The sequence below is a fragment of the Neolamprologus brichardi genome, chromosome 9, assembly GCF_056152115.1.
Source record: "Neolamprologus brichardi isolate AB-2024 chromosome 9, ASM5615211v1, whole genome shotgun sequence".
Lineage (NCBI taxonomy): Eukaryota > Metazoa > Chordata > Actinopteri > Cichliformes > Cichlidae > Neolamprologus > Neolamprologus brichardi.
This window is the reverse complement of record NC_142112.1, coordinates 10,914,560-10,929,707: the sequence shown is the minus strand read 5'-3', so window position 1 is coordinate 10,929,707 and position 15,148 is coordinate 10,914,560. Positions and strand designations below refer to the sequence as shown.

Sequence of the window (15,148 nt, the reverse complement as noted above, 5' to 3'; positions counted from 1 at the left end):
GTGACACCAAAGTATCGAACCGAACCGAACCGTGAATTTTGTGTATTGTTGCACCCCTACTTATTACTATTCGTCGGATTTATTATTCTTATTATTAAGTGTGCCTATGCCAAGAGGCACACTTATTACTATTCGTCGGATTTATTCTTCTTCTTCTTCTTATTATTATTATTATTATTATTATTATTATTATTATTATTATTTTCCTTTTTCCGCCTAAAATTTTGCAGCGTAACTCACCCGTAGTTTTGAGACAAGGTTCACATATGTTATATCATTTTGTGCGGCTGGATCTGGAATGGTGTGCTATGACTTTTGGTGTTTATGACTTTTATAGTTTTTTAAATATTAATATTTTAGTGCAAATTTTGGCCCATTTCTAGGCCCATGAGAAAGATTCAACTTTTGGCCCCATAGAAACAGATTTCAAACTTCATTTGTGGTGTGTTGGCTCTCTCTAGTGGTATGTCGGGGGTGGTACGGCCTGTCTACCCGTATTTGGATTACCGCTGTGCGCGCCGACAGCGTCACTGCTTTCAGGAACCATTGGAAGTTTTAAGGTTGCGCGAACCATTGAATACTTACGGTAAGCGCAAGGGTGTATGCTTGGTGGAAAACTCCATATTCCATAATTCATAGCACGCCTCTACCGAGTGAAACAATGGCGGCTGCCACCTCGTTTTTATATTCCTCTTATTCGTGTTTCTAGGTCACAAAATAAACTTTTAAGATATTTTCAGGCGAGAATATAGGTGTGTAAACTTCAAATATCTGCTCGTTTTATCAAGAAGTCCCATATTAGAAACAGTTTTCTCACGATGTTGCTGCTAGCCAGCCAGCTAGCTAGCGCGGCTAGTCGGCTAGCTAGCTAGCGCGGTTAGTCGGTAAGTAAGTAAGTAAACTTTATTTATTAAGCGCTTTTCGCAGACAGACAATCACAAAGCGCTGTACACAAATATTAAAATAAACAGTAAAATCAATAAACATTATATACAATGTAAAAGATCAAATATAAATAATGTAAAAATATAAAATATGTAGATCAACGAAAGGCTTGTTTGAACAGAAGGGTTTTTAGCTGTTTTTTGAAAGAACCCACAGAGTCAAGCAAACGTAATTGTAGTGGCAAACTGTTCCACAGCCTTGGTGCAACAGACTGAAAGGCTCTGTCCCCTTTTGTCTTCAGTCGTGTACGGGGAACAACTAAGAGACTCTGAGTCTGTGAGCGGAGATGACGAGCAGCAGTGTATTTTATAAGAAGCTTGGATAAGTAATCTGGAGCCTGGCCATTTAGTGCTCTGTATGTTAAAACAAGAATTTTAAAGTGAATTCTAAACTCTATTGGGAGCCAATGTAAAGAATATAAGATAGGAGTAATGTGAACACGCTTGGTAGAGCGAGTCAGTAATCTGGCTCCTGCGTTTTGTATGGCTTGGAGGCGAGAAAGAGATGATTTATCCAAGCTAGTAAACAGGGAATTACAGTAATCTAATCGTGATGACACAAAGCATGAATGAGTTTTTCCAATTCAGCTGAGGAAACCATGTGTCGCAGTTTAGATATGTTTCTTAAATGATAGAAACAGGAACGAGACAAAGATTTTACATGGGAGTCAAGGCCCAGAGAAGAGTCAAATATTACACCGAGATTTCGAATATTTGACTTGACAGATGGACAGAAAGAGGCAAGAACCTGACTGATTTTAGAATGTAGCTCAGGAGGAGCTATGATCATGGTCTCGGTCTTGCTAGTATTTAGAACGAGGTAGTTGCTTGAAAGCCAATCAGAAACCTGGGTTAAGCACTGGACTAGGGTGGACAGCCTATCCAGCTGATGAGGCTTAAAGGACACATGGAGCTGAATGTCATCAGCATAAAAATGATAGGACAGGTCGCTAAAAGATTGAATGATACCAGCTAAAGGAAGCATATAAAAAGAAAATAGTAATGGACCTAAAACTGAGCCCTGTGGGACACCACAGGTCAGGGCAGCAGTGTTAGAGGAGAACCTATCAGTCCTAACAGAAAAGGTCCTGTCTGATAAATATGAAGAAAACCAGTCTAGGGCAGAGCCAGATATACCAGCCAAAACCTTGAGCCTGTTAAGTAGGATTTTGTGGTCGATGGTGTCAATGGCAGCGCAGAGATCAAGCAAAATGATCACAGAACAGTTCCCTGCGTCAGATGCCATTAACAGATCATTATAGACTCTTAAGAGAGCGGTCTCTGTAGAGTGCTGCTTTTGAAAGCCAGACTGAAAAGGGTCAAGGATGTGTATTTTACATAATAGAGACCTGAACTGATTTTCAACAATTTTTTCAAGTAATTTACTTACAAATGGCAATTTTGAAATAGGTCTGTAATTACTAGCAGAGGTAGGATCAAGATTCTGTTTTTTTAACAGAGGAGTTACCTCAGCATGTTTAAAATAAGATGGAACACAGCCTTGCCTCAGTGAACTGTTGATGATGGATAGTAATGTAGGACCAATGCTGGTGATAGACCCAGACAGGACAGAGGGAGGTAATATATCTAAGGAGCATGATGAGGATTTCATTTTACCTAAAACTATATTTAGGTCATTTAGTGTGATTGGAGAAAAGGAGGTAAATGATCCAAGACAGCAAGGGGTATCTTCATAAGGGGAGGCATTGGAGGAAATTTTGGATTTCAAGTCCATCACCTTATTTACAAAGTAATTAAGGAAAGTATTACAATCTTCATCAGAAAGCAACAGAGCATGCTGGGTTGGAGGAGAAACAATACTGTTGATGGTATCAAATAGAATTCTTGAATTATTTTTGTGACGATTTATAAGCTTATTGAAGTAAGAGGATCTGGCCTCTTTGACTGATTCATTATATAGGTAAAGTAGTTCTTTGAAGTGATCACGATGGACAGTCAGACCGGTGGACTTCCACAGACGCTCTGCTTTTCGATAAGAGCGTCGAAGACCACGAGTCTGATTATCTAACCATGGTGTCCGGGAATTAACAGAGCAATAACTGGTTTTGAGAGGAGCAACCTGATTTAGAATGGCAAGACAGTGTTCATTAAAATAATTAGTTAAAAGCTCAACCTCGTTAGAGGAACTTTTAAAATTAAAAAGAGAAGAAAACTTTAAAATGACAGAGTCATCAATAAAGCGCCTGCGCCTAGTAGAACCTTGAGGATGGGACTCTGAATTAACAGATACAGTAAAAGAAACTGACTTATGGTCACTAAAAACAACTTCATTTAAATTCATGTGGTCAAGGGAAACACCATAGGTGAAGACCAAGTCCAGAGTGTGCCCAGCCGTATGAGTAGGCCCTGCTACATGCTGAACAAAGTTGAAAGAGTCCATAATGCTCAGGAACTCCTTAGTGGTACTGTTTGTTAAGTCATCCACATGAATGTTGAAATCTCCAACAATGATGACCTTGCCCATTTTAATAGTGGAAGTTAAAAAGTCTTGTAGGTCTGACAAAAAAGATGCAGCAGACCCAGGTGGACGATAAATAAGAATGCCGTATATGGGCTGTTCTCTTCCAATTTTTATCATAAGCATCTCAAAGGAGTTGTAGCAGCTTGAAGAAATCATCTGGCATAAAAAAGTATTTTTAAAAATTACAGCTGTTCCACCTCCTCGTCCAGATATCCGAGGTGCACAGAGAAATGAGCAGTCAGCGGGACAAAGCTCTAAGAGATGTGAGACTTCATTCTCACGCTGCCACGTCTCAGAGATAAACATGAAGTCAAGCTTCTCAGAGCAGAACAAGTCATTTAAAATATACAGTGGGGCAAAAAAGTATTTAGTCAGCCACCGATTGTGCAAGTTCCCCCACTTAAAATGATGACAGAGGTCAGTAATTTGCACCAGAGGTACACTTCAACTGTGAGAGACAGAATGTGAAAAAAAAATCCATGAATTCACATGGTAGGATTTGTAAAGAATTTATTCGTAAATCAGGGTGGAAAATAAGTATTTGGTCAATAACAAAAATACAACTCAATACTTTGTAACATAACCTTTGTTGGCAAGAACAGAGGTCAAACGTTTACTATAGGTCTTTACCAGGTTTGCACACACAGTAGCTGGTATTTTGGCCCATTCCTCCATGCAGATCTTCTCAAGAGCAGTGATGTTTTGGGGCTGTTGCCGAGCAACACGGACTTTCAACTCCCGCCACAGATTTTCTATGGGGTTGAGGTCTGGAGACTGGCTAGGCCACTCCAGGACTTTCAAATGCTTCTTACGGAGCCACTCCTTTGTTGCCCGGGCGGTGTGTTTTGGATCATTGTCATGTTGGAAGACCCAGCCTCGTTTCATCTTCAAAGTTCTCACTGATGGAAGGAGGTTTTGGCTCAAAATCTCACAATACTTGGCCCCATTCATTCTGTCCTTAACACGGATCAGTCGTCCTGTCCCCTTGGCAGAAAAACAGCCCCATAGCATGATGTTTCCACCCCCATGCTTCACAGTAGGTATGGTGTTCTTGGGATGCAACTCAGTATTCTTCTTCCTCCAAACACGACGAGTTGAGTTTATACCAAAAAGTTCTACTTTGGTTTCATCTGACCACATGACATTCTCCCAATCCTCTGCTGTATCATCCATGTGCTCTCTGGCAAACTTCAGACGGGCCTGGACATGCACTGGCTTCAGCAGCGGAACACGTCTGGCACTGCGGGATTTGATTCCCTGCCGTTGTAGTGTGTTACTGATGGTGACCTTTGTTACTTTGGTCCCAGCTCTCTGCAGGTCATTCACCAGGTCCCCCCGTGTGGTTCTGGGATCTTTGCTCACCGTTCTCATGATCATTTTGACCCCACGGGATGAGATCTTGCGTGGAGCCCCAGATCGAGGGAGATTATCAGTGGTCTTGTATGTCTTCCATTTTCTGATGATTGCTCCCACAGTTGATTTTTTCACACCAAGCTGCTTGCCTATTGTAGATTCACTCTTCCCAGTCTGGTGCAGGTCTACAATTCTTTTCCTGGTGTCCTTCGAAAGCTCTTTGGTCTTGGCCATGGCAGAGTTTGGAGTCTGACTGGTTGAGGCTGTGGACAGGTGTCTTTTATACAGATGATGAGGTCAAACAGGTGCCATTCATACAGGTAACGAGTGGGGGACAGAAAAGCTTCTTACAGAAGACGTTACAGGTCTGTGAGAGCCAGGGATTTTCCTTGTTTGAGGTGACCAAATACTTATTTTCCACCCTGATTTACGAATAAATTCTTTACAAATCCTACCATGTGAATTTATGGATTTTTTTTTCACATTCTGTCTCTCACAGTTGAAGTGTACCTCTGGTGCAAATTACTGACCTCTGTCATCATTTTAAGTGGGGGAACTTGCACAATCGGTGGCTGACTAAATACTTTTTTGCCCCACTGTAGGACTTATTGGCGATTGAGCGGGCATTAATTAACATCCATTTAAGGCTGCGACTCACCAGGACAGGGGTAGAGTTTCCAAGGACAGAGTCCGCGCTATGCGGTAAGCCGCGCAGCAAAGCAGGGTTCCTGCCGCGATGAGGCTTGGCTTTCCAAGCTTTCAGATGACAGCCTGGGTGGTAAACATAGTGGGCTGTGGGGATTAATCCAGTTTCGACAAGTTCCAACCGAATCTCACCGGTAGCAACCCAGGAATAAAGCCCCCGAAGGTCCATCTCTTTCCGAAGACGACGGAGCAGGACGTGAAAGCCGGCTCGCTTCCCTCGCTTCCCTCGCTTTCTCCGACGAGGCCTCTGAAGCAAAAGTGAGCTGACCGGCAAGAGTGGAGGTAGACCTGGTGCTGCGTCGCGCTCTAACGGCGGTAGGAAAACAGCCTCGTTTCGTTGACTCTGAAGGCTATCCATTGCAGATTTGATCGCTAGCAACGCATGACGATCATAAATCCGAAGGGAGGTGACACCAGAAAAAACTGTAACAAAAACACATGCATAGCATAAAAAATAAACAAACACACGGACGAAGGCAGCGGCACAGCCAAACACAGGCGCCATCTTGACCTTCGACGGCTTAGTCGGCTAGCTAGCTAGCGCGGCTAGTAGCGCCGCTTTGCTCAAAAGGACCCCGGCTTGGCTTTCAGTGAGGCGGCTTACGCTCGTTTCACCCCCGATCGCTCATAAATAGTCTGTGTCTCAGCTGGACTTATTTTTCGTTTATATGGGCCGATAATTCATTTATTCATTTTTAGTAACGGTATAAACAGTGAAAGGTGGTTGTCCAGATGCTGGTCGATGTGGAAAAAATAACTGAGTTGTTTGGTGGTGGCTAACACGGAGCTTCAACAAAGGGCAGCTAGCCCTGACAGAAAGGACATGCGGGGAAAGAGACATACGAGGCGGCGAGGCGGCCGCCGATCGACCGGTGGTGGCTAACGCGGAGCTCAATCGTGGATAAGGGAAAGCGTGTTCATGCAAACATTGTCGGGTCTGCCGCAGTACAATGGGACGTCTGCTCATGAACCTCTGTGCACAGCGGCTGCAAATCGGGGCTGTACGAAGTCACCTCATCTTTACACAAAACTGTAAGCTGCCATCTGTGAGGCGCGAGCAGTGTTTGTTTTTACCATAGTTCATGGTGGAGAATGGCTGCTCTGCTGAGTTTTGCTCTCTGTAGCCATATGAATGGCAAACGACACTGATTAGCAGCAGCATAGGCACACTTAAAATTTCTTCTGAAATTTTTGCTTTCTAGTTGTCTATTAATATTTAGATTCCCTTCACCCTGCAGTAACGGATGTTGTAAATAAGCTACGTGGAAAGTCAGAAATCTAAAAAGGTTCGCTTTGTCCAGTACTAATTTGAGCTAGAAAAGGAACAATTATATATTTGAGTGAAGTGACATATATGCACATTAGTATAGGCATGTAGACAATTTAAACAGATAAAGTCATTTTATCTGCTTTGTGTTGGTGGATTTCTCAGGGTAGCAGGCAAAGGATTTTCCCACAACTTGAAAACACATACTCCTTGCTCGCTGCTCATCATCTCTTCTCGATAACTTGTGTCCTGGAAGTACATGCGTTTCACAACACATTATGCTGTTTGCAGTATGAATAATATTTCTGTCTCTCTTGTAGAAAATATGTGGTCGGCATACGGCCCTCTGGGTATGTTGGTGGAAAAGAGCAACTTGCCATCGGTTGAGGGTGGCGACCCAACCCAGGACATCTACATGCCCTATGTAGTCAACGACATCACCACCTTCTTCACACTGCTGGTCGGCATCTACTTTCCCTCTGTCACCGGTAAGCTGGCGCCATAAGCAACAGACTCATTCTTTGTACACGTGCATGACAGTTTTTAATATCCGTTATGGCTGAGAGAGAGCGGAGTCTCTGAAGATGACCTGTTTGATTTTCGACTGTGACCCTCTCACCTCTCAGGTATTATGGCTGGTTCAAACCGCTCAGGTGACTTGAGAGATGCCCAGAAGTCCATTCCCATTGGGACCATCCTCGCTATCACTACCACTTCCATCATCTGTATCCTTCAACCTCGCACTGTTACCAGATATGATAACAAGTCACACAGAACACTGATAAATTAAAAAAAAATCTTATTACACCTCTGATCCAGAAAAGTGAAAAACTGATTCGACCACAGTTTATTATTAAACTTGCCAGTGGAAGATTATCTAACAGTCACCAGATTTTTTCATCTTTGAGAGTCTTTAATTCAAGAATTAAAGACTAATATTAACCACCAGCCAGGATGTGGTTGATTTCAGTGTGTACAGCTTTGCTGTGAAATCAGTTCATTCTCCTTAGCTCTGCTTCCCAGATATCACCTGCGTGGTTCTGTTTGGCGCCTGTATTGAAGGAGTTTTGCTTCGAGATAAGTAAGAGCTTAACATATTCAACGTTACTATGGACAGTGTGCTGAATGAATGTGTTTTAATAATGGAAATGGAGAGAAAATATGCCTCAAACATGCACGTCTACTTCATTTATAGCATCCAACACAGTTATACAACAAAGGCCAAAGTGTTTTAGAGACAGGCACATTTACCCAGTTTCAAAATACACGAAAAATTGAAAGATGTGTTTTGTTAACTAATTATTGTGGAAAATAAAAGTGATCTAGCGATCATTAAAATGGGTTCACAATTTGCAAGTTGAAGATGATTCATCTCATAAATCATGGCCCAATGTTTTCCTCTATGTAGCTGCCTATATAGGTTAAAACTATTGGTATCTGTAATATTGGCCCTGTATTTACTTGATATCAAAGAATATCAAAATGTCCAGTATTGCACAGTACTAGCTCTACTCAGATGTCAGACGTGTCGAGGCTGGTCTTATTGTTGTGTGCATGACGTCGCTATATGATCAGAATTGTGACATTGCACGTTTCTATCACATAAAAAATTAAATTGATGTTACCATAACAATGTGATTATGGCTCAGCCCTTCTAGCAGCTTCAATAAATGGAAATAAACATTTGTGCACCTAATCCTTGCATGTCACAACTAATACTACACAGCAACTATGGATCTATGAGTTCTGGTTCTGTTCTGGAGTTTCATTGTATGCAGTTTAGAATATTCTTTTAGTGATTTGGTAGATTTTGGTGCCATTTTAGGCCCTGACTCTTGTGATTAGCTTCTCCTTTGAGTAAATTATAGTTCATCGCTGTAACTGTAAATATAACAGATAAAAAAGCTTATGGGTTCTGTTCAGTTCTGTTGTTATTATCAGAGTATATGATGTTGAAGTAAGTGTGACACTTGTTACAGGGATCATATTCCTGCTGGTTTAAACAGGAATAAAAACATCACCACACTGTCCTGTCAGTTTTTGTTAAATCTTCCAATATTTGTGAATAACAGCGTTTGTCATTCACATAATTGTTTTTGCATTGCAGATATGGCGATTCTGTAAAGGGGAATCTTGTTATCGGCACCCTGTCATGGCCCTCTCCCTGGGTTATTGTGATTGGCTCGTTCTTCTCCTGCTGTGGGGCTGGTTTGCAGAGTTTGACCGGTGCCCCTCGCCTGCTGCAGGCTATTGCACGAGATGGCATTGTACCCTTCCTACAGGTTTGACTCAAACAGCAGACACTAATACTTTCAGTTTCTAGTCTTACGTGCCTTAACGTTCACGCTTGGCTGCATCTGCTCGTAGGTGTTTGGTCACGGGAAAGCCAATGGGGAACCAACCTGGGCTCTCCTGCTGACTGCTGGGATCTGTGAGATCGGCATCCTCATCGCTTCCCTGGACGCTGTGGCGCCCATCCTGTCAATGTCAGTATCTGAAAGAAATATTATGCAATCTCATTCCATAAAAGTAGCTCAGCAGATCAAGTCTGTGATCCCCCAAGTATACAGCTACTTACAGTAGATCATAAAGTGGAGATTTTATTTGAAAAGTGACCAGAACGTTTGGATTGCTGTTTTCCCCCCTCAACAGGTTTTTCCTCATGTGCTACCTTTTTGTGAATCTTGCCTGTGCTGTTCAGACCCTGCTGCGAACGCCTAACTGGAGACCACGCTTTAAGTACTACCACTGGTGGGTGATGTAGTAAACATCCTTGCATGTTTACATCATATATCTTGTATTATATGTCGAACTGGTGTCCACAGACTGTTAAAGGTCCTCGTTAACTTGAAGCCATCAAATTAGATTTTTGGACACGTGGCAGGAATCCCGCATACACAGACACCTTCACAGGCACATCCATTTAGCCTTTACTGAAGATTAATTCCACAACACAGGTTAACGACAATGGCAAGCAGCACTATTGTTAGCTGTGGATTTTGATTACTCTATTGAATCCTAAGCCTCTCATCTCTCTAGCCTGAGCTGTTTTCACTTTATAAAGACATTTCCATGAATGCACAGAAAACTAAATGAGCATGTAAATTGTTTTTAAATCTTTTCTTTTCTTGTTTTCAGGGCTCTGTCCTTCCTTGGAATGAGCTTATGTCTTGCCATTATGTTCATCTCCTCCTGGTATTACGCTATTGTTGCTATGGTCATCGCTGGCTGCATCTACAAATACATTGAATACCGAGGGTAAGATTGCGAGATAATGGATGTGACAGAGAAACTCAGTACACCGTAAAGAGAGGAAATAATTTGTCTGGAGAGAAGCTCTTGAGGTTCTTGTTTTATTTTTGCTTGCACTGTGTTAAAAGTAGCTCATGTTGCCGCAATAAACTGCATATGTTCCCTAAAGGAGTTCTCACTGCCCTAAATGGATTGCTACTTTTCTCTTATCACTGAGTGCTTTTCATTCATTTGTTTGCTTTTACAGGGCAGAGAAGGAATGGGGTGATGGTATCAGAGGCCTCTCTCTTAATGCTGCCCGCTATGCCCTCAATCGACTTGAGGATGCTCCACCTCACACCAAGAACTGGAGGTATGGGTGTTTGTGGGTGTGTGTGTTTACAGTTGATATTGTGTTGGGATGGACAATAACAAGACAAGAATAGACACAGAGGATAAATTTCATTAATCTTTTGGTTCCCTTCCTAATCTGTCATGAGCAGCTGATAAGCCTTCATACTGTGAGGCTCACACTGACCTTGAAGTCCTTCTTTCCAAACCAGTGGGTACTCTTCTTAAAGGTCTGCTGTTTCCAGTTACCAACTGTTCTTTTTCACTGTCTACCTTCAACATATGTCCCTGCAAAGCTGAGTGAGAACCAATAGTGCGAGAATAATACTGCCGCACCAACATTTCAACAGTATTTTTCTTTACAAACAGCTGTTATGTCACATGATTACAGGCCTTGCACTCTAATTTGAATTTGTGCACCTGATAATTGTGCAAAAAATCAAAATCCAAAATATTTGTTGGTGTTGTTTTTAATCCTGAAGTTTAAAAGAATGAAGTAAAATTAAGCCAGACTGTTTTCCCCTCTCGATCTGCATAGGCCTCAGCTGTTGGTGCTTCTGAACGTGGACTCAGATCAAGCAGTCAAACACCCTCGCCTGGTCTCCTTCACCACCCAGCTGAAGGCAGGGAAAGGCCTGACAATAGTGGGGAATGTTTTGCAGGGAACCTACCTCACTAAGGAGTCAGAGTCTAAGAAGGCTGAGCAGGTATGGTGGGGAAGCACGCGCACAAGTGTGCAAATAAAAGGCAGGTGGCGTTACTGTCATTAATATTGATCTGCAGTTGCTAATAATTTAATATCAGCTGTAATGCTTGCTATCTTATCTGTGCTTCAAGTGCTTCAGATTCATCACTGGACCCAAAGGCAAATCTGTACTATCAAGCTGCATTTAGAGAATTTTATAGATTCTAACTGCAGATAAACTCTGCCACCTACTGGCCGTAATAAGCAATTCATGTGATTCTTTCAGGCTGGTTTTAACTTTTATCCTCCTTAAAAACAGTTTCTGTTGAAGCAGTCATGCCCAGAGACAACTTTACAGATGTACAAAATTATTTATTGTTCAGATCCATCAGTACAAGTTATCCTGAATGGATGTGAGTAACTAACAAATAGGTTATTTGAAGTGTTAGCATAGCTAAGCAGGGAAACTTTGCTGTAGTGTAGCCATATCTTCTCTGGAAAAAACACATTTTGTTTTTTCAGTTGGTGCAGCTTTAATAGTGAATCAGTTTTAGTCTCTTTTATGATTAACGATGAAATCCCTGTCCTCTTTTTCTCTCTCTCTCTACAGAACATTAAGGCTGCAATGTCTGCAGAGCGTACCAAAGGATTCTGTCATGTTGTAGTGTCTTCCAACCTTAGAGATGGTGTCTCACACCTCATCCAGTCTGCAGGCTTGGGAGGCATGAAGCACAACACAGTCCTGATGGCCTGGCCTGGAGCCTGGAAACAGTCCAATGACCCACAGTCATGGAGGAATTTCATAGGTACCGTGCAGTAGAATTGCAAAAATATGTCGTAATTTATTTTAAAATACAGTGCAGATAAAGATAAGACATCGTATGAGATATTTGCTGAACTGCCTGTGAAATACTCTGTCAAGATGGCAGTGACTTAATGCAGCACAGTGATTTATCTCTCATAGACCCTGTGTCTGTCCTAAACCCTAACCCTATCCAGAGACAATCCGGGAAACCACAGCAGCCCATCAGGCCTTACTTGTGGCTAAGAATGTGGACAGTTTCCCCACCAACCAGGACCGCCTAGGAGAGGGCACTATTGATGTGTGGTGGGTGGTTCACGATGGGGGCTTGCTGATGCTGCTGCCCTTCCTGCTTCGACAGCACAAGGTTAGTTGGACTAGTTTGGATTGTGGAAACCATCTTAAGCTCAGCATTTTCTTCTATTTCTTATTCCACCCAGAGCCTTTCTTTCACACCCATCTGTCCCGCCTGACATTCTTCTCTCCCTTATCCATCCTGTTTACCGTGCTTCCATAATAATGGTGCCTTTCTCCCCTCCAGGTGTGGAGGAAGTGTAAGATGCGCATCTTTACTGTAGCTCAGATGGACGACAACAGCATCCAAATGAAGAAAGATCTCCAGATGTTCCTTTATCACCTGCGACTGGATGCAGAGGTGGAAGTTGTAGAGATGGTGAGCATCAGCCAAGGATAGCCCTGAATGGTATTCATGTCTAAGTGCAATGGGAAGCAGGATGGTTATTGAAGTTTTTCAACAATTCAGTGCCTACTTTTGTGTCTTAATATGATGAATGTTGTGAGGAGTTTGTCAGAGGACCCATGTTGGCATCGTCCCTGAAAAATAATGTGGCTCCTGTAACGCCCGTGTTTATCCCCTTTGCAGCATGACAATGACATCTCAGCCTTCACCTATGAGAAGACACTGATGATGGAGCAGAGGTCGCAGATGCTGAAACAGATGCACCTTTCCAGGACTGAGAGGGAGAGAGAGGTAAAGAAGCGTTGAAAACAAACCTTCACCTGGTCTGTTTGCTGCTGTTCAACAAATGTGGATGCATTTTTTTACACACGGAATAAGAGCTCAGTTAAATGCATTTATTCCTACTGTATGCATTTTTAATACATTGCATGTATATGTGTACATGCAAAATGATTAATAGCACACACAGCATAGCAATCAATTTACTCACTCATACAGATAGTATTTAAAAAAAACAACTAAGAGGTCATTCACATGAATAACAGTCTACGTCTATGACACTGAAGTCACTCATGGCCCAACATCAAGCTAAATGCCTGCTGGCCCCTTTCCCTGTTCATCTGCCACTGCCTTTCTGGGCCTCGCCGCACCATTCAGATTCAGAGTATCACTGACGAATCGCGTAGCTCAATCCGGAGGAAGAACCAGGGCCCTGCCGAGAACGCGAGCCTCAGCCGGCAGTCCTCAACGACGGAGGATGCTCAGGAGGATGAGGTAGCTGATCTTGTCAACCCATTGTTCCCTTACTGGTAACGACACAGGCCCGTCTTCACAAAGCTCCATCTTTGGCTACAGGTGTTGCTCATCATTTGGCTACATTATCGTCATCACATTTTAAAATCACATTTTCTGTTTACATTTGCCAGAAAAATATGCGCAAGTGATCAGCGTTGCATTATTACTGAGTTACTGGAATAGTGTGGACATTGGACGGAATGCATACTGTAATAAATAAAGATAGAAAGAGGGAAGTTTGGAGAAAATGTAGTAAGGAAGGAAATAAAATCCCACAATTTCCATCTTTATGATGAAGACATAGTTCCAAGTTGAGCATTTAACACTCTAATGTTAACTTCTTGTTGGAAATGCAGTTTTGTTCTACTTAACAAGCTTGCCTTAACGCAGATGTCTAATACACATCTTTAGTGTCATGATCAAAGCTCTACACAAAATTGGTGAGCAGGGTTCTCTGGGTAACCCTTTGTGATTTTAACCTTCTAGTCTCGGGTCTGGTCTTATTCTAGGGTACTAGAGTGATAAATAACCGTGATATATCACAGTCTTTGCTGCCAGTTCACCAGTTCTGTCTGGCCAAAGCCAGCAGTAAGACGCACAAATGCATCTCCCACAACTACAAACCTACTGTTACTGGTAATAAGCCAATTCATGTTTGAGTAGCTTCTTTCAGTGCCCCCCCCCCCCTTTTTTAATCCACAAGGGGTAACCATGGCAACACCGTATACTTAACCTGGCAGATTTTTATTTATCATTTTCTTTTTTCCTTTTAGTGCCAGATAACCTCTGTGATGCAACCCCCATGGGATTTGTCTCCTCCCAATTGGATCTTTTGTGTGTTTGATGTTGTTCAGGCTAAAAATTGCCTATAACCTTTGTTTAAATTTATGACTGTCCAGCAAAAGTAGATGCTTTATTATACCAGAACATCTGATCATTAAAGCCACCAGTCCAGATTAGCCCAACAGTAGTGCTACCTGCTACTGTGTAGTCAGCAAGAGCTGCTTTGTGAATACCAGCCCATTGCATCCTAAACTGCTGCCTGGCCCATTACCTCCATCACACCACCTCATCCTCACCCTCTGGCAAGAGTGGGCAGTATTGTCTAAGAAAACTGAAGAGTGTAATTAACATTTCACGTTACTAATACCATCAGACTCATGTGTTTACAGCTGAACAGTTTGATTCTCACATTTAGGGGGTGGGGGGGTGCTGTTTATCTACTATCTTTGAAAATGACAATACTGTCCTCTTTCTGCTCCATTCTAACCATAGTCAGAACCTACACATCATCCCTCCCTCCACCCTCCTACCATTCATTCTTCCCACTGTATCTGTCTGGTTTTACCACAGTGGGTAGTTAAGGTTAAAAATACTATACTGCAGAAAACAAAAATATTTGTATTACACTGATTTATTTGCAGCACCTTCAGTGAATAAAACAAATCTACCTTTAATAAATCTTCTGTGTTATTAGCCTGCTGAAGTACCAGAGAACACTGTTTGTTTTTTTGTTGTTTTTTTAAGATAAACTAAGCATCAGTCAAATGTAAACACGGTACTAGTGAAGAAAGACAGCTCTGTTCACAGCTTTACAGCAGATAATGTATTCTTCTTCTCTGTCAGTGGCATTAGTTCAGATGTAACTGCTGATATTGAACAGTAGTGACCGCCATTGTTGTCAAATCCAACAAAACTCAATGGTATTTAATGTAATAATAACATATGATGTGCTCCACTCCGTGAGACATATCGTGCTGTGCACTATTTCTGTGCTATCCACACACCAAAAGTTTACAAAACATGTGTTAACATTTAAACACCTTTTAGCAC

The 15,148-nt window shown here is 42.1% G+C and overlaps 1 protein-coding gene across 7 annotated transcripts in view; it reads left to right on the top strand.

The window, feature by feature from the left end:
• The window catches only part of LOC102798904 (solute carrier family 12 member 7-like), a 79,766-nt gene that overhangs the window by 59,268 nt on the left and 5,350 nt on the right, over nucleotides 1-15,148 (top strand). For 4 of the 7 annotated variants that reach the window (XM_006809822.3, XM_006809821.3, XM_006809824.3 and 1 more), the window contains exons 9-22: nucleotides 7,072-7,239; nucleotides 7,378-7,476; nucleotides 7,775-7,832; nucleotides 8,859-9,033; nucleotides 9,119-9,237; nucleotides 9,404-9,502; nucleotides 9,890-10,009; nucleotides 10,251-10,355; nucleotides 10,872-11,040; nucleotides 11,629-11,824; nucleotides 12,018-12,187; nucleotides 12,362-12,493; nucleotides 12,704-12,811; nucleotides 13,178-13,294. In XM_006809822.3, coding sequence (XP_006809885.2) covers nucleotides 7,072-7,239; nucleotides 7,378-7,476; nucleotides 7,775-7,832; nucleotides 8,859-9,033; nucleotides 9,119-9,237; nucleotides 9,404-9,502; nucleotides 9,890-10,009; nucleotides 10,251-10,355; nucleotides 10,872-11,040; nucleotides 11,629-11,824; nucleotides 12,018-12,187; nucleotides 12,362-12,493; nucleotides 12,704-12,811; nucleotides 13,178-13,294 — 1,835 coding nt within the window. The remainder of the gene's footprint in view (nucleotides 1-7,071; nucleotides 7,240-7,377; nucleotides 7,477-7,774; nucleotides 7,833-8,858; nucleotides 9,034-9,118; nucleotides 9,238-9,403; nucleotides 9,503-9,889; nucleotides 10,010-10,250; nucleotides 10,356-10,871; nucleotides 11,041-11,628; nucleotides 11,825-12,017; nucleotides 12,188-12,361; nucleotides 12,494-12,703; nucleotides 12,812-13,177; nucleotides 13,295-15,148) is intronic. The other 3 variants (XM_006809825.3, XM_006809823.3, XM_087845915.1) reach the window with 1 other exon arrangement.